At 43.5% G+C, this 24,393-nt stretch overlaps 1 protein-coding gene across 5 annotated transcripts in view; it reads right to left on the reverse strand.

Annotated features, from left to right (window-relative positions):
- Positions 1 to 24,393, reverse strand: part of LOC147726593 (interleukin-6 receptor subunit beta-like) — a 527,141-nt gene that overhangs the window by 329,240 nt on the left and 173,508 nt on the right. For 3 of the 5 annotated variants that reach the window (XM_086960643.1, XM_086960646.1, XM_086960645.1), the window contains 3 exons: positions 22,090 to 22,401; positions 6,400 to 6,520; positions 1,230 to 1,304 (listed from right to left, as the gene is read on the reverse strand). In XM_086960643.1, coding sequence (XP_086816769.1) covers positions 1,230 to 1,304; positions 6,400 to 6,520; positions 22,090 to 22,401 — 508 coding nt within the window. The remainder of the gene's footprint in view (positions 1 to 1,229; positions 1,305 to 6,399; positions 6,521 to 22,089; positions 22,402 to 24,393) is intronic. The other 2 variants (XM_086960647.1, XM_086960648.1) reach the window with 1 other exon arrangement.

The following is a 24,393-nucleotide window of genomic DNA, read 5'->3' on the forward strand; positions in this document are numbered from 1 at the left end:
ATTAAAAAAAACTTGAGTCTTAAATCTGATATTCGAAGAACATTTTAGGTTATTTTCACTCATATGCACATATAGACTGCTGTCTTGCAACGCACTAGACAATATCCTCCCTGAATGCCATTTTTTCTCCAAGTTATCCTCTAGCAGTGAAGTTTTCCACTTTTAAAAAGCCCTGAACTAAATAAAAAAAGTGTGCAATATTAATGTATCCCTTGACATGAAGGCACTCTAGGGGACAAGCACTTCCTCGACATTTAAAAAACACACCTAAAAATTAAAGAAAACACTGCAGATGTATTTCCTTCAACCAGCCCATGAGGCGCAATCTATACAGTACAAATGAGGCTAGCCTTTTCTTCTGTAATACGCACAAAACAAAACTTAAGTAAAAATATGAAAACAGGCAGTTGTTTTCCTAAGATTCCTTTCTCCCTTCTTGCCACCATGATAAGGTTCGAGAGGAAGTCAAGTAGCATTTTTTATGCATCTAATCTTTGCGATATTTTGTTTCGGCTTTTGCAAAAAATGTGTTTTGTTCGCTCGGATTTCTTTTACCTCTAACTACATTAGTTATCTTTTACTTTTTTTGCAAGGATGTTGCCTCTTCATGATGCAGCCCATAAACATCACATCACAGTCACCTTGCTTGTGTGAGGTGTTCCCCATTTTAACCTCCTCTTTGTGATACAACAGGAATAACGTTTCTTTTTATTCTAGCTTCTAACTTTGCATTTCTTGATGAAAATGAAGAGTAACGTTAAATGTACATTCTTCAAACTTTTCGTTTAGCTATTCAATGACTTTGTTTGCATGCATTATTTACAGCCTCTATTTTCTGAATATGCTTGGCTGATAGATTTCGCCTCTTTTTTTCGAGTTATGACGCTTTGTTCCCATTGTGTTTTTACTGTAATTTAATTATAAAAGGATTGCAAATTTATAAGATTGGTATCGTTCAACCCATGGACCATGGCTAAAATCTAAAATAAATTAACTTAAGAAAGAAAATTAAAAATGAAGCATGCATAGGCCAGGATTTCCGTAAAAATCTCCAGGATACCACTTTTCTTTGAGTCTCCCAGGGTAAAAGAGGTAATTAGCTTTGGAATGCGATGACATGATTCTGGTAGCTAATTTCCTTTAACGTTAAAATGTATTTCCTTAGACTTCTGAGGATAAATCAAAGTCGGGGAACAAAGTGTTGCATGCGTTATCGGAGAGTTCCTTACCTGGATATTCTATTCCCCGGAGCCTTAGTACGCACCAATCGGGAATCCAAAGTAGTCCACGATGCCCCAGTCACCCTAATGGCAGGCAAAGACAACATTATCTCTAGGGGCCATTGCTAAACCAATCTAAATGTTCCCATTAAGCAGCTGAATAGCATGCTCACAAGATAAAGAAATGGGCTGCAGTATTTTGTTTAAAACGAGGCTCTCTGTGCAAAATCTGATCATGGGAAAACTGTAAATTGAAAAAATGTAAGGAAAAGAGGCTTGGCCTTATAGAGATGTTAATCAATACACCATAATTCAGAATAACGTGTCTACTATAAGCTATTTTTTTACATCATATCTTAAAACGGCAAAATATATTCAAATTTGTCAAAGTTTTGCTTTGACAATATTTCTGGTCTAGGCTCCTGCTGAAGTAGATGAAAATCACAAATTGACTTATTAGACCAGGAAGAAATTTAGCAGAGGCACAACTACACAGAGGGAAAGCAGAGAAATTGAGCATGCAACTAAAATGATCTGAGCATACAGAAAGCATAGGACACAAAGTTAAAGTTGCCTCATAGCCGGTCATGCAATGTTCTGCAACAAACAATACTTTAAGCTAGACATTTTAATGCACTGTCCGGATTCATTCAATACTACATAGGATTGCATTAGTCTGGCACTCGATCTCACTTATAACATCACGCAGTGCTCTCTCGCTAGCCAGACAGAAAGGATGCAACAATACATAATTGTAGGTATCGCATGAAACTGCTTAATTTAACTAGTTGCCAAAGAGGATATTTTTCATGCCACTTATGTGTCCAAATCACATGGCCATGTTACAACAGTCAATAATGCAATATTAAGATGGTGTTGGAGGCAAAATCACTCCAAGAACCCAATTTACGTCATCATTAACTGAATGCACACTTTTACGGCTGATGCTCATGGTTAAGAGTTCGCTCACATGTTGTTGAAAATAATTGTGTCAAATTATGAAAGATATAAGAAAAGAGCCCCTCTTGTTAGAGACTGTAGGAAAAAGGCAATGGGTCAATCCTGTAATGTTACTAAGGGTCGGAGGGTACATGAACTTAGTTTGCAATATTTGTGAATTGGTGTCTAGTAACAGAGCTTGCACACCGACCAGAAGGACCCTCTACAACAGGTTCCAACCTTCACAATGTCTTTGAAAAGAGGTCCAGTTCTTACTAACAGAAAGCAGCATTTGCAAAACTTGCAGATATGAGTACCAGACAAAACAGCATTCAAAATACAGTTAAGAAAAGATCATGCTTTTCTACTAAAATTATTTGTCTAAGAAGGTACTGCTGCCCAATATTTATGATGAATTTATCACGTACAGCCTCCTTCTCTGCTTCAATAATTCCCTTTTTATTAGACTTTCGTATGAAGTATACTAAATCGTCTACCACTTCTGAACTGGTTCCTTTTAGCCATGCCAATGAACTCTTTCAAGTGTTAAAAATGAACATGATAGTGGCTCCATCTACAACATCATTATTACCGAGCAAGATTGTTTCCAAGCCATCGGCACCATCAACTTGGAATGGTCCAATCATTTTCTAATCTGCTTCTTCATACCCTTCCAAACTACTGTAAGTAGGGCTCAAAACAAATGATAATATACGGAGGGCTTAAACTAGAGACATCTAGAAAGAGGCAATCTGAGCTTACCAATTTATTTCTTCTTAACCAGTCACCAGCCTCCTACCACACAAGTCTCCCCTGTGAAAAATAAAATTCTTCAATCAAAACCATAATAAATGATCTCAACCCTCTGGCCAGGGAGTCCCTTAACACCACAAACAACTCCACATAATTTACATCTAGCTTCAGTCACAAAAAAATGTTTAGAAGAGCGCAAAGACTTGAGAATTACCAAAACTCCTCTATTGTTTAACCAGCCCAAACCTAAAAGAAGATCGATATTCTTATAGCAAAACCAACATGGATTAACTCTCAATTTAAACTAAGAACAGAACTAATGAACTGTTTGAAATTATCAAATCTGAAACTAATAACGCCCTGAAGCTTTCAGAGGATAAACTTTTTTATGGCCCAACTCTATATTCACATACCATTAGTTTACCATGCTTTTCTTTTCCACAAACATTTGTAGTTTCCCTTATTTAAGCTAACCCTTTTTTACTTTAAAATAATATGCCTTTATGCACAAAAAGCCACAGTTACAAGTACAAATAAATAAGTACAGGTCTCCAATAGACTATGTTCATAGAACTTTACATAAAAGCAGTGTGGCCAACCACAACTCAAAAGTACCACTGAACTGGGGAGCTCTCACTCTCCATCTCCAAGATCCTCTGGAATGCGGCTTCCAGGGTCAAATTAAACTGAGCAACCAACTGACTTGGTGAACATGGAAAACAGTTTTGTTTGGATGCAAGGGAGTTGGGCTTAAAACTATCCCCCAGGGGCCATCTGGACAAGAATGGAGTACTCTGGCCTCGTCTGTATAAGCGTGCCCTGTCTGAGGAACCAGAGTACTGGGCTCACTCAGGCTGTGGGTGTGCCAGGGACGAAGCGTGGCCTGGAGATGGTAAGCCCGGATCATGTCGACTTTAGTGGGACCCTAGAACTGCTGGAGTGGCCCTCCGCTGAAGCACCTAGAGGATATGGAAAGCCTACAGGGGCTTCTTGCGTCCTGTTTTGAATGGTGAGCACCACAAATAGAGAAGCAGTTAGTACCACAATCCTGAAATCAGGGAAGGATGAAAACAACTACAAATCCTACTACCCATTATTACTTATGAACATTGTCATTAAGATCCTTGTCTGAATATTCACTAAACATTTACCCACACTGATGGCTTTATTTCAGGGTGAGCAACTTTAAATGTATACACGCTATTTGCCCTTTACATCAGATCTGACCAGATATTGAAGCACTCTGTGCTCCTTGACGCTTCCAGTTATATACTGAGGCCATTGCTAGGGTTTGCATTAATGGGCACACGTCACAGTCATTCCTGGTAAACAGAGGTACTGAGCAGGGCTGATCCCTCTCTCCCCTCCTTTTTGCCTACCATGGAACTGCTTGCGACCTGGCTAATAGAGAGACCCCTGCATCAGGTGATAACTTTTTCGAGTAAACATTTTGCTGTATGAACATCACATTTTGTTCTTTCTAAAAAGTGAGCGATTTTTCAGAAGCTCAAATAAGGGAATTTACGAAGGTTGAGGGGTTATATGGAATACAAACTGACAGGGGAAAATCGGAGACGCTCCGACTTAAGGGGGTGATGAATATACAGACTACTGAATAACCATTGCAATAGTGCAGATACAACAGAGAAAAGCAATTGGTACTGAGAGTACGGTCCGATAGTAGAAGAATTATTTAGCCAGGTGAAGAGACCAATAACACTACAGTTGTCAATGGCAGGCAGCGTAGTTCTGGTTCAAATTATGAAACTGACTCTTTTTCTTTGTTTGTTTAACAACATCCCTATTTTTTGGGGAAACAATTCTTCCTTAGGATAAGATCTTTTCTGATTTAATTGGTATGGCAAGCACGCAAGCCTAAAATAAGATGGAATACCCTTACATTACAATATTCAATAGGGGGGTGTACAGTTCCAGATCAAAAATATATTACCACGCTGCACAATCCCATTATGCTGTATACTGGCTTGATTCACATGGTCATGTTCCACAACTACCGACAGAGAGAAGAAAAAGAGCTGGGGACTTGCCTTTGTGTCAGACTGCCCAAACCAGCCCAGCTGATACAAACTGTTGGCTGTAGGAACCCGTCAATATAAACTGTGTCCAAAATGGCTGACATACCGCAGATGTGCTCTCTGGCCCTGCGACTTTTCAATAATCCCGTTCTGCCTCGGACACTAGACAAGAGGGTATTTACGGCCTCAAGAAATGCGATCCTTCACCTATTGGCCAGTTATACATGGATGGTAAGAACAATTTTGTGGAAATGTAAGCATAAGTGTGATGCACATATTTGAGCACCTCAAAGTGCAACATGCCATCGGCGCAGTCCCCTTCTCTCCTAATTGAGCCGGGTAAACACCTCCCACCTCCACTATTGCCCAGGATTCAGACAGAACACAGAGGGTGGGTCTCTACACTGTATCGATTATATGCGGACTCGCTGATGACATCTGGCATTAATACTGTGCCCATATCAAATCTGTGTCTATAAATTACAGGCACAAATGACTCCATTTTACATTTCTGAATAGGCTTGTCTGTTACCCAGTTTTTTTTTGATAGATGCAGGACCCACCCTGCTGTATTTTTTTCACTTGTCAGAGCTTATTAGGTAGACACAGCGCAAACTGCTGAGGAGGTAGGGACAACAGCTGCTAGCTTACGTCCAACGGCGGTGCTGACACAGCTAGTGGGGTGCTCCTGGATGAAAGGCCTACCCCAAGATCAGAAGGCTGAATAAAAGTTGCCACAACCATAGGGCAACCAGCTGAGATCTATGCAGTCATGCAAGCGCCACAAGCTTGACCAAAAGATAGGTGGGGCCCATTAGAAAACTATCTAACCACCTATGCCAATATAGACAGTAGTGCTGAGAGAAAGGGGAGTTCATAGTCGGCTGCTTTGCTCACTAAGGCTGACAATAGGAGCTGAAAGTGTTAATAAAGGAATATTTTAAAAATGCTACTCACAAATTAAATGGCTGAAACACCCTATGCTACTGTTTAGAGTAATGCTGCCCTTGATAGGTAGGCAGTGCAGTTATGAATGTTCCATTCATTATACTGTTGACATTTCAGAAAAGAATGCCTTTTCCAACAAGGACATGGCCAGTGTCCTCAATAACTGGACGTGGACTTTGCTCTCTAACTGTGGTTGTAATTCAATAAAACAGATGAATCAGGTGTATAATAAAAAAGAACCATATACAACAATACTGTGTAATTTCAGGTGAAACAATCTGCTATGTCCATCATTGCTATATACACTACACTGGACGCGATTGTAACGCAGTTGATGCCTTCAGCAAACCTAACCTCTGCTTTACATCGAAAGCAGCTACTAATAGAAAAGTAACATTCAAACCCAGGTGTGCGTGCGTCTACCCATTACAAGTCTAGCATATTTAACCAGCACCTTTGTGTCAATTACAATAAAATGAGAGAAAATGACAATGTTACGTTACCATCGGGTTCTTAATATAAAGCTTGTATTCAGGAATGTCGGCCTTCCAGGATTCCACGTGCACATCGAAATATTGTCGTAAAACATAATGCAGGTGAGATTTTCAGGTTTATCGGGTGGCACTGCATGAAGGGAGACAAAGTGATATTCAGTGACACAATGTAAATGCTTGACAAACAAGCATTTACGTTCTGAAGCTGTCAAACGTGTTTAATGGAGTCTTAATCAGATACAAACATGTTACTTTTTTCCGTCTTGTTTCAACCGGCATTGTAGACTGCAGCCCTCAGAAACAACCCTTGCTCATGAATAGATGGCTTTCTTTTCATTTCCCTGTTTTTATTGCTAGCTTTCCTTCCTAGTCTCTCATATGAAGCAAAACTCGAACTTGTTTCTTTAACTGTCTAGGGTGTGGCCTACACTGTTGACGTCATGGGAGTGGGACTATTTTTTGTGTGTTTTGTTAACGTCACTACTTGTTTAGCACTGCATGGGAGTGCACGTCTTGGTTTTCAAAGTGCACTCTACTTTCATCCTCTGTGCCAACCTCACACCCCCATACCTCTCCCCTCCGTCCTCTCTTTCTATGCACCCCAGCAGAATGGCTGGTGCCACAAGGCAGCCTTGAGAATGCCCTTGATGTCCCCTTCCATCGTCCCTCCCAATATTTTTCGGTGGCGCACCAGCCACCAATTAGTGGAATTTCTCCCTGGATATTTCCCATCATAGAGTGGTAGAGGTTATTAGGTTTGGCAATAAAATACGGATGTATGACGTTATAACGCGAACTTTTACAACGCACACCGTTACAACGCATTTTTTACAACGCACATGCATTTACAACGAATGCCTTTACAACGCATGCCATTACATAGCAGATGCTATTATAACGCATGCCATTACAACGTAAGTATAGGTAAGTATATTATTTTAAAAAAATATGTAATTAATTAAAATGTAATAAAATACATTATTTTAAAATAATTATTTTGTACATATAAAACTTTAACTATTTTTAAAAGAATTATTAATAAGGAACTATTATTAAAAAATAATAAAAATATTTAAAAATATTTTTTTATTAATTTAAAAGATTTATTTTAAAAGTAAACCCTAAAAATACCCCTGTACCCCAAAACCCCAACCCAGCCCTGAAACCTAAAAATACCCCTGTACCCCAAAACCCAAACCCAGCCCTGAACCCTAAAAATACCCCTGTACCCCAAAACCCAAACCCAGAGCTGAAACCTAAATACCCCTGTATCCCAAAACCCAAACCCAGCCCAGAAACCTAAAAATACCCCTGTACCCCAAAACCCAAACCCAGCCATGAAACCTAAAAATACCCCTGTACCCCAAACCCAACCCTGAAACCTAAAAATAACCCTGTACCCCAAAACCCAAACCCAGCTCTGAAACCTAAAAATACCCCTGTACCCCATAACCCAAACCCAGCCCTGAAACCTAAAAATACCTCTGAACCCCAAAACCCAAACCCAACCCTGAAACCTAAAAATACCCCTGTACCCCAAAACCCAAACTATATATATAAAATTACTTTAATTAATTTATTTTAATTATTTTTTAAATTAAAAAAAGATTAAATAAAAAGATATACTTACCTATACTTACGATGTAATGGCATGCGTTGTAATAGCATCTGCTATGTAATATCATGCGTTGTAAAGGCATGCGTTGTAAAGGATCCTGCGTTGTAATGATGTGCGTTGTAACAGTGTGCGTTGTAATAGATGCGTTGTAACGGTGGTTTCCCATAAAATACTGGTGTCAACTTGTGTTAAAATCATAGAGAACAATGAAAAATGTTCTTTGTACTTTCAAGATGACTGCCATGTTGAATGATACGTTACATCAAGACACGGCAACGTGCACGACTGCGCAGGCATGCTACGCAGCGGCCATTTTGAGGGTATAGATATCAATGTTTTCGTTGCTTTTTATACTTTTAACATGGCCAGTTGGGTACTGGCAAAGTAGACTGCGCTATTCGCTCAACATTGGTAGGAGACTTATTGGATTTGCTTAGTTTTTAAGCAACATGGGTACAGGTTACTATTGAAGAAAATTATTTAATATCTCAATTTTTAATTAGAGGTACCTCTATGGTACACAAAACCATTTCCATGAATATGATAATTCCGAATTCCGTTTAAAGCATACAAAATGTAGAACTTCAGACTCTGCAGTATTTAAGGGCCCGATGTAGGTCGCCATTTACCGTCCGGTAACGGCCGATTCGGCCGTTACCGACCGGTAAATGGGTTTCCTGATGTAGGGGCCCTATTTTACCGGTTCGGTAAATTTACCGAATCAGTAAAATTACCGAATCTGTAAAATACTGAATCGATATTTTTACCGAATCGGTAATTTCCTGATGTAGGTGGGACTCTTCTGAGTCCCAAAGGTCATACAGATTCGGTATTTTACCAGCCAAACTACCGAATCCAGGTGTGCATGCACATGTGTGCATGCACAACTATGCCATGTGACAGAGAGACATGCCCTTAGGGCATGTCTGTGTGCCACATGGCACACATGCCTGTATTTGGGGTGCTAGAGGGTGTCAAAGTGACACCCCCTGCACCCTTGATGCAATCGGTATTTACCGAATCGGTAAATACCGATTCGGTAATGCCCATTGATTCCTATGGGCTTCAAAGCCCATAGGAATCAATGGGCATTACGGATTTGGTATTTACAGAATCGGTAAATACCGAATCTCAACGATTCGGTATTTACCGAATCTGAAATACCTACATCCCCCCCTCCATTTTACCACTTCTTAAATACCGAATCGGTATGATTTTGTGGAGAAGTGTGGCTCAGGGGTTAGAGGCGGCAGACCCGGAAGCTGAGATCGGCCCTGGACCAGGGTTCAATACCCCGCCTCGGCGGGTCTTGGGCTCAAAAATTGCACGGACTCGATAATTCTCGCTCCGGTGCCTACTCGACTCATGGGTTCACACTCTGCGACTCTGGGCAATAGCTTGCTTAATCTCCACAACGGCCCCTCGCGGTGGGATGCCTGGCTTTCACCTTGTGGATACCCTGCTGGGGTTATCTCACAGGGGAATACCAGAACGGGTTCCCTAAGCAAGCGCTTAGATACCAACCTCGGTCGGTGATTTGCGCTATATAAATACATGTACATTTACATTTAAGAAGTGGTAAAATGAATTTACCTACATCGGGCCCTAAGTCTTACCATTCCAACAACTAACAGTCAGACCTCATTTCGATATCCTAACTTTTTATTTGTTTAAACCGGTCTGAAAAGGAAAAATATTTCAGGACAAGTCATCAAAACATTCACTGATGTATTAACAAGACCCTTATCACACAGGCAGGCGCAAGTACACTGTAACACACAGACATGCCGACACACCATACTCAACTACGCAAATCACAACGAATCCACATACATTGGATCATCCATCTCAGCAGCATTATTAGGGCACCAGAACTCCCAATATAGGGCACCATGCGCCCTTCACGCTCCCACCCCTCCCAAGGGCATCTATTGGTGCTAATACCTTCTTTCTCCAGCACTGAATCTTTCAAACCTTCACATCAGACTGGGAATCTCTGATACATTTAAATAATATTAATAAACAGTTTTCAAATGGTCATAGGTTTCAACAACAGTGTTAGCACGGCCACCACATTTGAAGGAATCCAAACTTCAGCCAATGAGGTGGAAGTGCTGAGCTTTCCTACTTTCACTAGAGGCCACCATAGCTCAGGTTTCAAAATGTGAGAAGAGTACATATTTATTTATTTAGTGTTTTATAGAGTGTGAACCAGACCCGTGAGGGTATCCGAGCGCTTTACAGTAGTATCAGGTGGGATACAGGACAAAGGGGGGAGGAGAGCCGAAGGGATCGGGAACAAAAGATACAGTATATGGCAAGATAAATAATCATAATATCCGACTACCTTTTAGGATAGGAACAAAACGATACAGGATGTAAGTGCCAGTGCAGAGGCCAGTACTGTAGTTGGTACAAGCCCGGTAGCAGCTGTAGAGGAGGCTGACTTAGTCGGGATGGACACGTCGGTGGTAGTTTGACTGGAGACTCCTGTGGCTCTTTAGAGTCTGGAGGCGTGCCAGAGGGCACATGAAATGCACTGAAAATCTGCAGCATGACCTCTTTCAAGGATTTTATATGCTGCGGGGTCGACAACATCTTAGGGAACTCGTGATTAGCTGGGACCAACTTTGGAACTGGTTAAGAGTCCAGGGACTGAGAAGAGATTGTATCCTTATCTTGAACCCTTCGTGCTTTCTCACCTGATTTAGAGTGGCAGGATGGGGACAAGACCAACTTTTTCTTTTTATTCTTATGTTTGCACTTTGACTTACAGGAAGACAGAATGGAAAGTGGGGTTTTTGCAGGGACAGCACCGAGAGCAGTACCGCGACAGGGCCAGAGACTTTGTAAATGTTCAGATAACCAAAAGAGAGAGTAGAGCCCCAACTTCTGCTTCAAGATGTTCATCACAATCACCTTAAGTTAGAGAAACATGTTTACTGTAATAGAAAAGCCACTGGAGATGTGTTGTATATTAGTTTATCTTTATTTCTATGGTTATCTCCTTAGTTATCCCTATGACATGTATTCCAGAATGGCTCTGACGATGAGTCTTATGATGAGTCAGTTTGTGCTTGGCCAGCTAGCGTTGGGATTGCTGTTGTTCCGCTCTAGCAATAAAACTACAGTTTATACACCAGGAAGCCTCCTGTTTACTTACTACATTTTGGCGACGATTGCAGCTGGTCGAGCGTAGTCTGTTCCTGATCTAGGAGATCGGCGTGGTGATTGAGAGCAAACAGCAGCAGTTCCAGGAATTCATTGTGTGCAGAGTGTATTCCATTTTATGCCAACAAGTGAAAAAACGAGCTCGAAAGGGAAGGCATTTTGAAGTTTATTGAACAAATTACTGAACTGTCAAGTCAAGTCAAGTCAGAATTTATATAGCGCACTACATACCCAGGGGGTCTCAAGGTGCTTGAGGAAGGGGGGGGGGGGGGGAGGTTTACTTATCGAATATCCAGGTTTTAAGCTGTTTTCTGAAGGCTAGGTGGTTTTGAGTAAGGCGGAGGTGGATGGGAAGGGAATTCCAGGTTTTGGCCGCTAAGTAGGAGAAGGATCTTCCCCCCCCATGGTGGCTTTGTGGATGCGCGGAACAGCGGCGAGGGCTTGGTTGGACGAACGCAGCTGGCGGGTGGGGGTGTAAAAGGAAAGGCGCGTGTTGAGACAATCAGGTCCAAGTTCGTAAAGGGCTTTGTGTGCATGGGTGAAGAGACGGAACGTTATCCTCTTGTTGACGGGGAGCCAGTGAAGGTCTTTCAGGTGAACGGAAATGTGGTCTGTGCGGGGGATGTCTAGTATGAGTCTGGCTGAAGCATTTTGGATGCGTTGGAGTTTTTTCTGCAGTTTTGCGGTGGTACCGGCGTAAAGGGTGTTTCCGTAGTCCAGACGGCTTGTAACCAGTGCGTGGGTGACCATTTTTCTTGTTTGGGTGGGGATCCAGCGAAATGTTTTTTTGAGCATGCGTAGGATGTTGAAGCATGATGATGAGACGGCGTTGACTTGTCTTGTCATCGAGAGTGAGGAGTCCAGGATGATGCCCAGGTTCCGTGCGTGGTCCGTCGGTATGGGGGCATTTCCTAGGGCCGTTGGCCACCAAGAGTCATCCCAGGCGGAAGGGGATGCACCTAAGATGAGGACTTCCGTTTTGTCCGAGTTCAGTTTCAGACGGCTGTGCTTCATCCACTCGGCTACTTCTTTCATCCCTTCATGTAGGTTAGTTTTGGCGGTGATTGGGTCTTTGGTGAGTGAGAGGATCAGCTGAGTGTCATCAGCGTAGGAGAGGATGTTGAGGTTGTGTTGACCTGCGATGGTTGCGAGGGGGCTCACGTAGACGTTGAAGAGGGTGGAGCTGAGTGATGATCCTTGCGGGACGCCGCAGATGACTTCGGTGGCCTCTGACTTAAAAGGGGGGAGGCGGACTCTCTGAGTTCTTCCAGCGAGGAAGGAGATGATCCAGTCCAATGCTTTTCCTTGAATTCCGATGTTTCTGAGGCGTTGTATCAGGGTGCTATGGCAGACTGTGTCGAAGGCTGCAGAGAGGTCAAGGAGGATGAGGGCGACTGTGTCTCCGTTGTCTAGTAGTGTTCGAATGTCGTCTGTTGCTGCGATGAGGGCGGTCTCGGTGCTGTGTTTGGCTCGGAAGCCAGACTGTGAGGAGTCGAGTGATTTGTTGGTTCCGAGGAAGGCGGCGAGCTGATTGTTGATGGCTTTCTCAATGACTTTGGCAGGGAATGGGAGGAGCGAGATGGGGCGGTAGTTTTTGAGTTCGGTGGGGTCAGCTGTGGGTTTCTTCAGAAGGGCGCTGAGTTCGGTATGTTTACAGCTTTCTGGGAATGTGGCGGAGTTGAGGGAGCAGTTGATGACGTCTCGGAGATGGGGTGCGATGATGGAGTCTGCTTTGTTGAAGATGTGATGGGGGCATGGGTCTGTAGGGGATCCTGAGTGGATGGAGTTCATCAGGCGAATGGTGTCTTCTGTGGTGATTGGGTTCCAGTCGAAAAGGTTATTCGGAGGAGGTACAGGTTCGGAGGTGAGTGGGGTGGATTGGTTTGCGGGTTGGTTGTCAAAGCTGTTATGAATGTCGGCGATTTTGTCATGGAAAAATGAGGCGAGGGAGTCGCAAAGGACTTGAGAGGGGGTGATGTCGTTTGAGCTGGCGGTGGGGTTGGTGAATTCTTTGATGATGTTGAAAAGTTCCTTGCTGTTGTGGGCGTTGTTGTCTAGTCGGTCTTTGAGTACTGATTTCTTGGCTGTCCGGATTAGTTGGTGGTGTTTGCGGGTGGCGTTTTTGAAGGCGGCTTGGGTGATAGTGTTTGGGTCTTTTTTCCAAGTTTTCTCAAGGGAACGACAGAGCTTCTTGGATTTCTTAAGGTCATCGTTGAACCAGGGGGCGTTCTTGCTTCCTTGCTTGATTTGATGTTTTTTCAAGGGTGCTAGTTTGTCGGCGGTTTGGGTTAACCATTGTGTGAGGTTGATGGCGGCTTGGTTAGGGTTCGTTGAATAGGCAGGGGGTTTTTGAAGAAGCGCTGTGGAGATCTGGTCGATGGTGATTTTGTTCCAATTTCTTCGCAGAGTTGTTTGAGGGTGGTTGTGGATCGTGGTCTTATTGTAAATGAAGTGGATGCAACTGTGGTCCGTCCAGTGGAGGGGTGTGGTGTGAGTGAAGGATATATGCTTGCTGGAAGTGAAGATAGGGTCGAGTGTGTGTCCTGCATAGTGTGTGGGGGTGTTAACAAGTTGTTTGAGTCCAAGAATGGCGAGATTGTCCAGAAGGGTGGTAGTGTTACTGTCGTTGCTCTTTTCCATATGGAAATTGAGGTCTCCCAGTAGAATGTATTCTTCCGAGGGGAGGGCGTGTGGGGTGATTAAGTCAGTGATGTCTTCGCTGAATTTTGTACGGGTTCCTGGTGGCCTGTAGAGGAGGGTGCCTCTGAGTGTGGTCTTGGGGTCGGTGTGGATCTGGAAGTGAAGGTGTTCGGCGATAGCGAGGTTGTCTTCTGAGCTGGTTGAGACGCGGATGGTGTTCTTGTGGACGATGGCGATGCCTCCACCTGTTTGGATGGTGCCGTCCTTATGGATGATCTTGTAGCCGTCCGGGAAGGCTATGGTGATGTCTGGAGCTGAAGAGGCATTCATCCAGGTTTCTGTTAGGAAGGCGATGTCCGGAGAAATGGTGTCGAGTAGATTCCAAAGGTCGATGGCGTGTTTGTGAACCGAGCGGGTGTTGAGAAGGATGCATTTAAGGTGGTTGGTGTTGGATCTACCCCACGCTCATTCAAACCTCATTTGGTAGTTTGCCTGGTCACGCAGATTACAGTATCCAGGCAACTGCTCTCTTGTATTGCTTCTACGTCAGTGGGCCAGATTGTAATGAACAGGAAGTGACGAGGAGTGAGGGAGCACGCATTGTCATTAACTACGTGCGTTCCAAGCCTCGTTTTGGATCTTTCTCCTCTGGCTGCCATCTTACGTTTTCATAAAGCATACAGAGTTACCGGTAGCGCTGAGGGGCAGTTCTTCGCAATAACTCGAAATTTTCACGAGTTGGTTTTAACGTAAAGCCTATTTCAAGAATACATTTTCTGCAAAGTATGGTTCACCTTTACTTTTCATGGGGAAAATTAAATGTGATTGAATTTTAGGGACAGATACTATTTTCAACGACTTTTAATTAAATTTTTAAACTGTTCCTAAATGTATTTTCTCATTGCTAATTACTTTCTTTCATCTTGGGTAAACCCTTGTTACTCGAGTATTTTGAGGGAATATGGCACAACAAATAATTGTTACATTACCTCCAACATTTTTAACTGAACCAGGGATTCCAGAAATACCTTGGGAGGACTGGTTTATAATGTTTGACAACTACCTTGAGGCTTCAGATGGGCAAAACTTTCTGCGAAGAGGAAGTAGGCCATTTTATTGATTACCCTGGGTAAAGAGGGGCAAAGAGTTTTTAGATTTTTGCCTAAAAGCTTTGAAAGCCAATGGTCAAGCTATTCCTGACGAATATAAAGAGGCGATTTCAAGACAAAGTTAGATTCTCGAAAGAGGAGAATCTTGTCATGAATCGTTACAAGTTTTATACCCAGCGTCAAAAAGAGTCTGAGTCAATAGATGGCTTTGTAGCCCGGCTAGGAGAACTATCTATTAAGTGCAAATTCGGGGCAATGAACGACGAACTTATAAGGGATCAATTGATCGTCCAGTGTTTTAGCAAAAAAATACAGGAAAGACTATGGGCGGGAAAGAATCCGTCAATAAAGGATGCCATAGACTTGGCGAAAGTAATCGAAGAATCTAACAAATGTATGAAGGCAACAGATTCACATAAGATGAGCAGTTCACACCAGGATGTTTCAGAAGTGTCTGAAAAAAAATTTAGTAATGAGTGTGAGTATTGTGATGGAGAAAGTGTGGCGGTCGTGAAGAACAAATTTAGAGCTACTGTGCAGAAAATTTTTCAACCAAACAGGTTTTGCACCAAATGTGGGAGCAATAGTCATTCATCGGAAGCCAGGTTCTGTTTTGCAGAAAATAAAGAATGTCTTAAATGTGGTCGTATAGGCCATTTCTCAAAGATGTGCAAGACTAAGAGTAAGCAGAGAGTTGCTACAGTTGATGACTATGTACATGAAAATAAAATTGAAGCAGATAAACTTCTAGTTGTGGATGATGTCGACGTAGTTGGCGAAGAGAGGATACAAAATAGACCCAAAGCCATTTTCAACATTGGAGGTCATGAAGTATCATTGATGGTGGACACAGGGTCTCGATATACTATTATTCCTCAGACTACGTTTACTAATTTTTGGAAAGACAAAAGATTGGGGCATAGTGATATTTCACTGAGGGGTTTCAATGGTGAAAAAATTGACATTCTTGGCTATTTTGACTCTGATATTGTTTTCAAAAAAAGATCTACATTTGGCAGGGTGTATGTTTCTATTGATGGTCCTCCCATCTTGTGGTGGGTACATCAGTATGATCTCTACATTATCATCAATCCCAGAGCTAAAGATCAGGTAATGGTGGTTGAAGATGATTCTGTTGAGCATCCTGAGTGAATTCAATTCTGTCTTCAAGGATGAACTTGGAGAACTTATCAATCAATCAATCATCGCATTTATATAGCGCACTACTCACCCAGAGGGTCTCAAGGCGCTGGGGGAGGGGGGTCCGCTACTGCTCGAACAGCCAGGTCTTGAGTTGCTTCCTGAAGGCGAGGTGGTCCTGGGTCAGGCGGAGGTGGGTGGGGAGGGAGGGAGTTCCATGTCTTGGCGGCGAGGTAGGAGAAGGACCGTCCCCCTGTGGTGGCTCTTCGGATGCGGGGGACGGCGGCGAGGGCGTGGCCGATCGAAGCTGGCGTTTGGGAGCGTAGAAGTTGAGGCGGCTGTTGAGGTATCGTGGGCCTTGGTTGTGTAGGGCTTTGTGTGCGTGGGTGAAGAGTCGGAAGGTGATTCTCTTGTTGACCGGGAGCCAGTGCAGGTCTCTCAGGTGTCCGGAGATGTGGCTGCGACGGGGGATGTCCAGGATGAGTCGTGCTGAGGCGTTCTGGATCCGCTGGAGTCTCTTCTGGAGTTTGGCGGTGGTTCTGGCGTAGAGGGAATTAAAGGTTATTCTCATCTAATCAAACTTAAGACAAGCATTTACAATGCAAAAGGTCTCGCATTAGGAAAGTTTGAGCTATTGGTATTGTAAATGACAAATTTTTTATTTATGTCTTTTTTTTAAAAATAGCTAAATTAATAGCTATGTCATTTACAATGCTAATAGTTATAACTTTCGCAAATGCGACACCTATAGCATTTGTAATGCAATATGCTTGAAAGACGCTCTGCTAAATTTTACTTCTAAAAAAGCCAAGCACACGACACTGCAAGAGCAGCAACATTGTGGGAGGTTCTCCTGAGCTTTAATTGGAAGCGTTTTCAATATTATATGTAACAAGCCATAGTTGTATTGTATTGTACAGTGAAAGGGCAGTGAACTGTCTTCCTAGAGTGTTCGAAGTTTCACTAAAACCCAACGGAACAAGGTGTACCTTGGGGATATGGAGGAAAGGGAAAGTTACCTGGTATCAAAGACTGTTCTGTAATCTTGGAATCTATTGTTTTTAAATATACATCTTTACTACCATTTGTTATATTCCGGATCTCAATGTTACATCTTTGTTCAATGTATGTGAACATTTCCCCGCCCACTGCTCAATAAGTTCTACCATAACAATCGCATGACATGACATTGTAAATTATAAGCACCAAGGCTGGAAAATCATCGGCCTGGGTAATAAATCTACAATTGGGATAGAGATCTCGCAGGGTGTCACAACCTCCATCAGGCCACTGGCCACAGACATCGTCCGTGAGATCTGCGCAAAGGAGGGCGGCGTCTAAGGGCCCAGTTCAGCTGCCTATGGAGCGCGTCATAGCACCCAGCAGACTACCCCATCTACTCCACTAACCTTTAGTCATGCCGAAACACCAGACGCATTCGTGTACAACATAGCTAAAAAAAAAATCCAAAGTCAATAGCCCTCGCATAGGTGAGACCTATTGGTTTTGCCAGTGCTTGCTTACTTTTGATTTCACAGACATTACCACAAAAGTTCCCTGCAGCAAGCTCTAATGCACGCAATCCCCCACATTTCGCACATACCGCGTGTCTTTACAAGTTCAAAACTGCCTTGATTAGCAGAATCAGGGCAGCTTTTCTTTAGATACGCGATATTCAATATTTGGGATCAGTTTTATTTTGGTGCCCCGGTCTATTTTCTGTTCCGGTTCGACCTTGGCGCAGAAGAGCTATGGCTGAGATTTTAAACAGACTATATTTAAAATGTATTTGCTTCGGAATGCATACAGCGCTAGACGTTGCCTTGCCGACTCGGAACTCAGTACCGATCAATTCATTACAGGATCAAGATTTTAGGGATGCCGCGCGCCCAAACCAATGCGTGTCGTGGCCACTTGCTCCCCACGACTACCGCGTGGAACCCGGCAATGCACCAATGAAGCCAGGTCTTGGGCCAAACGTCGTCTTTAGAATCAGAATATCACACTCGGTTGCCCTGTGCACGGGAATATTTTGGTATTGTTAGCTACCACGAGGATGAGGCCGTCAGCAAAGTACTTTCCAGGCTGGACTTGCACGGTGAGTTGGGAGGGAGGGGTTGTATCTGTGCGCCGCTGACATCAGCCGCGCGCGAGCTCTTCTACCACACCGGGCCACTAGAGGGCGCGTGACTGCAAGAACTGCTGAAGGCTGGGCGAGCTCCCGCTGGGTGCAGAGCGCGCGCAGCTCTAACTGTACAGGAGGCGCAGCGTTAGGGGAGCCTGGGGGCTTCGTCAGTGTTCCAGGGGTGTCGGAACAATGCTCGATTTCCTGAAGTTCTGCAAACCTTCACAACCTTCACAACAGTATTCAAGCACAATTTAAAACGAGGCAGAAAGAGCACGGTGAGTGGGAGGGAGGGGTTGTATCCATGTGTGTGTGTGTGCGCGCCCGTGAGTGGTGGGGGTGCGAGCGTGGCGGGGGGGTGGGGGGGGGGGGGGGGGGTAGTGGTGTGCGTGTGTGGCTGTGTGTGCGTGCGCTTGTATGTGCCTGCGTCTGTGTGTGTGCCTGCCTGCGTGTGTGCCTGACTGCGTGTTTAGGTGAGAATCAGAGGCAGAGGATGTGCACGGCGCCGCCTGGGCGGTGCGCGCCCACGAGGTAAAATCTGCCAGAAAAAGCTCGTGGCACTTTGGTGTCCACTTTCCCAAATACGGATAGCATTAGTTGTCTTGCTGACAGCATTCATGCTTTCGCATGAATGCTACGTCAGCTCGACCTAAAAAATTGTCTACCTATACAACATCGGTTAAGGAGAGTTCCTATTTCTATTCATGATGATGTTAAATTCTTAATTAATGAGATGCTTCAGAGTGGGGTGATTGAACCAGCGGAGGCCTCTGCATGGGTTTCTCCGGAAGTGATTTGGAAGAAATCCGACGGCAAATTGACGTTCTGTGTTGACCTTTGAGCCTTAAATAAATGTGTGGGTGCCGACACATTTCCTTTGCCCAATATTACGGAAATTGTGTCAACTCTTCAAGAGGCAAAGTTTTTTTCGAAACTTGACTTGAGGAGTGCCTATCATCAGGTAAAGCTCCATGAAACCTCTAAACACCTCACCACCTTTATTACTTCGGAGGGAATATTTCAGTTTACATCCGTTTGGATTAATATCGGCGGCGAGTGTATTCCAAAGGATGGTGACTGAGATATTCAAGGGGTTGAAGAAGGTCGTGCTTTTCCAGGATGACATCTTGATCTTCGGTGATTCTGTGGCTGATCATAACAATGTACTGAGAAATGTTTTGCATAGGATTTGGGATACTGGTCTTACCTTACGTAAGGAGAAGTGTTCTTTTCTGGTGCAGAATATTGAGTACTTGGGGCATGAAATATCAGCTAGTGGTGTTAAACCGAAGAAGGATCTTCTTGAGGCAATACGATCTGCTCCTTTTCCTTGTGATGAAGACCAATTACGCTCATTCATGGGTCTGATCGAGTACTACTCGAAATTTGTTGAAATGTTTTCAGAGAAAACTTTATCTCTTAAAGCTTTGTTGAAGAAAGATTGTAAATTTGTTTGGGGGCCTGAACATGAGTTATGTTTCAACAATATCAAGGATGATATTTGTAAAGCTAAGGTTCTTGCACCCTTTGATACCAACAAAATCTCTACATTAGTGGTTGACGTGAGTGCAACTGGTCTTGGGGCTGTGTGATTACAAAAATATAAGGAGGGGGAGCGGCCTATAGCTTTCGCTTCGCGGACACTTTCTTCATCTGAACAGAACTAATCTGTTATTGAAAAGGAAGCGTTGGCGGCAGCTTGGGGGGCGCACCACTTTCGTACGTATCTTTGGGGAACCAGGTTTAACCTGAAAACAGATCACAAACCATTAATAAGAATCCTTTCTTCAGGTGGTGCATTATGTAGCTCTCCGAGGTTAGCAAGATTGGCCTCTAAACTTCAAAAGTACCATTTTGAGATTTCTCACATACAAGGCTGGAGAAATTTTCAGGCCGATTGTCTGTCCAGACTTTCTGTACATAGAAATGTTGGAGGTGGGGCTGATTTTTCTTTGGAGGGTAAAGATGAGAATATTTCCTCGATTGATGACATTCTTTATGTCAGCGAGAGTTCATTCTCACGTGATGATTGGGTAAAAGCCATGTCAAGTGACAATGTAATGCAACAAGTTATTCAGTTGCTGAAATTAGGCTCAAGACGTGAAAGCTGTGTACATGTCACATATCGGCCATTTCTAAAGGTTATTGATGATCTTTCCTTATGTGATGACTATGTGGTGATGCGGGACGATAAGTTTGTTCCTCTTGCTGAATTAAGACCTAAACTTATTTCCATTGCTCATGAGGGTCATCTTGGCCTAACCTTAACACAATAGAGGCTTAGGGCTAATTTTTGGTGGCCTGGTATTGATTCACAGGTGACTTCATGGGTTTAGGATTGTCCTACTTGCAAAGAAGGGGAGAAAAGATTAAAAGTTGCTGTGGGTTCAACATGGGGTAAGTTGGATTCTCCCAATATTCTGTGGCACTCGATATGTTTACATTTTATCGGTCTAATGAGGAGTTACCTGTTTCTCAACGGTTTGCAGTGGTCACTATTGGTTGTTTTAGCATATGGTTATCTGTTGAGTTTTTGAAGGATATTACTACGGAAACTACTATAAAACATTTAAGACCTTTATTTCAACTGGAAGGTTTTCCAAGTGTTATCATCACTGACAATAGTACACAATTAGTTTCTCAGAACATGCGTTCTTTCTTGGTTGATTGTGGCATTTCTCATCACAGAACTTCTCTGTATAACCCACAGGGAAATGGATAGTGTGAACGCATCAATAGACTAGTAAAAGGGACGATTCAAATGGCTCTTTCTAAAGGTTGCTCTCTTAATGATCTTGTACAAGAAATGGTTTATGCTTACCGTACCACTACTCATGATGTTCAGAACAGGTGTCCTTTTGAGATTACGAGAGGAAGAACTCCTAGCACTAAATTAACTCCATCTTGGCTCAAGAAATTATTGTTTTCCAGTGACCGATCGAAAGCCGTTGAGGTTGTGAAGGCTGGTTCCTCCAACATTTGTAAAGGTGATTTTGTTAAGGTTAAATCTGGGCGAGTTTCTGGGGGTTTATCTAAGTGTAGGGGTCCTTATCTTGTAAAGGAGGTTTTTCCTCACTATGTTTTGCTTACGAATGGTGAGAAGTGGAACTTAAGAAGAGTAACTTTATATCAGAAAAGGAAAGAAATTCTATCTGGTGATTCAGTATTTGAACGGAATCAGTTTGATTATAAAAATGACAATAGTGGTTACATGTTTATTTCTTCAGATGTTTCTACCACTCCTTATTCTTTTCCAGTTCAAAGGAGAAGTGATGGCGGGGTGATGCTGCTGATCCTCAACCTTGCAGCAGTACGTCTATTGTCACTTCTGGTTCTTCTTGCACTGTACCTTCCCATGTTAATTCCAGGTCTCCAAGGTATCGTAGACCACCTGTGTACTTGAACGATTATTGCTGTGATTAATGTGACCTGTTCTTTTGTTTATTTTCTGGTTATTCTTGTTTTACCTTTGTATTTCCAATGAGAGAAGATGTGTTGTATATTATTTTATCTTTATTTCTATGGTTATCTCCTTAGTTATCCCTATGTCATGTATTCCAGAATGTTGATGGCTCTGACTCATCATTGAATCTTATGAGTCAGTTTGTGCTTGGCCAGCTAGTGTTGGGATTGCTGTTGTTACGCTCTAGCAATAAAACTACAGTTTATACACCAGGAAGCCTCCTGTTTACTTACTACAAGATGCCAATAAAGGTAGAGAAGAAAGTATTTTGAAGAATTAATTGTTAAGATAACTGCAGCAGCAGTGACTTTGTCACACAACATATAAACTTGCTAGGATGGGAACAGATCAGTACTCAACAAAGCAAACAATTATTATTACATGAGATCAGAAATTATTCAGCATGCAAGAGATTGTTGTGGGTAACACTTACATCCCAATGTTAAGAAAATTCCATAAAGACTATATGGAGTTTGTCCGAAGGCAAGAATGTTGCATGTAATAAAACTATCCATCAACGAGGTGACGTTCAGTGTGACACTAGAAACTGTTCTGTTGATTGTAGCATATTGTTCCTCTGAGACATTAGCGTGCCTAACTTTCCAGTAGATGCCCATGGCATCTTGGTGATAACGGCTGATGCATGTCTCGCTCAGAATGCAATAAGCAGTAAACTGAGAGCCAAGTGCCACAGTTGGAGACTCTGGGATGATGTACGCACAAGATCTCACCTGCTGCGCAGGAGCTGCAAGAAAAAAAAAACAATATTATATGTGTGAGCGTGTCCTGCGGTGCTGCTGGTCTGGGTAGATTGGAGGCGCAGAAGGGGCAAGAGTAGAACTGCTAGACAGGGCGGAGGCATTTATTTGGCCCGCCAGTGGGTGGGGGTTGGGGGGGGGGGGGGGGGGAGAGGGGGTGGTGGAGGAGACAGGCGTGGGCAGACTCAATAAATGTAGCCCAAGACACTCTTGCACCGTATTATATGATATCTTCAGATCTCTTTTTCGCCCTACACACCCAAGACAACAGTTCTGGCCTGCAAATAAATAGGGATTCCTAATGCTGTGGACTAAGGTGTCCTATCCAGAACTATGGTATTTTAACACACTGACAGATTAGATGGTATACCGTACAGCGTGTATACAGCATCAGGACATACAGCTGCGAGTCCGCAGCAAACTATCCGAATTTCGGCTCTAGTAGAATATATTTTCGGAGGACGTTTATCGGGTTCCTTTGAGCACACTCTATTCCATGTCATTCAACCCACCCTTGCTCCTGCCCCATTTCGTCCTCAACACAAATAGGGAGTCAGGGGTGTTGTTTATGAATCTTTAATATGGCAATGTAATGGTGGCTGTCCCCCTTTGTCCCGGGCAGGAGTCTGTCTGTCTTCTATTGGCAATATGGTAGCACACTACTGACATCAGTGTTACTCCCTATAGCATGACGAACCTGCTAGGTCCATAGAAAATTCAGACGTAGACAAACCAGATTCTTCCTGCAGACGTCAAACTTTTTCAGATTTAGACTAACAAAAGAAACTCATTTATTTATTTATATTATCTTTTTATTGCTTTTTTTCAACAAAGAAAACAAAACAAAGCAATCTGCATTACATATGTATCTATACAGCAAGTTGGTGGATATGGCATATGTTTGGGAGACTTGAGTGAAAAGAGAAAAGAAAAACAAGACAAACACAGCAGTGGGGCAGAAAGAACTGTTAAGGGGAACCAGGCTCCTCTTCCCCCGCAACCGCTGGTGGCACTCATATATCCCCCCTATACGTATTCCATTTGGACCATACCCGCGACCATTTTGGGGGGCATCCTCTTGCCATGTAGACAGTCTTTTACCTGAACATGCACCAATCAATATGCGTCTTCTACATGGCCAGTGTGGGAGGAGTGAATCCTCCCCACATCTGGGCATTATCTCTCTTGGCGACAAAGGCTCCCAGGGTGACCCATAGTCTCTCCACCCCAGTCAAATCAGTGGGTTCCCACACATTTAGCAAACACCTCTTAGCCTCCGGGATAATATTTTTGTGGACGACTTCTCTCATGACCACATGTATCCCCCTCCAGTATCTTTGTATCTGTTCACATTCCCAGAGTATATGCATGAGGGTGGCGACCTGCCCACATGGTCGTCTGCAGTCTGCACTCTTTCCCCCGTCCCATTAACAGCAACTGTGGCTCAGTGATGTAGGTCCTATGGAGTATTTTCAATTGGACTAGTCGAAGGCGAGCAGAAACCGCCACTTCTCGAGGGGAGGCCAATGCCTCCCTCCTCTCCTCATCATCAAGTAGTAGGCCGTCCCTCTCCCAGGACTCCCGCAATGCAACCAGTGGGTCAGGTGCATTACTGACTAGCTCTTTGTAAGTTAGCAAGATGGCTCTCTGTGGGAGAAGACCATCCAGCGGTCTGTCCTCTAGTGGGAATGACTGGGGGAGGGGGGGGGGGGGGGCTGGAGGAGCCTTACTCCAAGGTCGTGGTCAGTGTGGGAGAGTAGGGTCTGCTTCCTATGGTCAGCCCCACTTTTTGCTTTTGCTTTACTGGTTTTCGATTTAGATGTGGCTGTAGGCCTGCTAATCAGACCCACAGCCCAGATGCACTCTCTCTAAATTTACCATGTACTCTAGGTACATCCACAATTGGGAATTGGTTCACCTTGTCAGCCCCTGTAGAAGTCTACCCTAGGTACTCAGGGCATAGGTGTAACCAAGGCCTA

This window comes from Lissotriton vulgaris, chromosome 3_1 (assembly GCF_964263255.1).
Source record: "Lissotriton vulgaris chromosome 3_1, aLisVul1.2, whole genome shotgun sequence".
Taxonomy (NCBI): Eukaryota; Metazoa; Chordata; class Amphibia; order Caudata; family Salamandridae; genus Lissotriton; species Lissotriton vulgaris.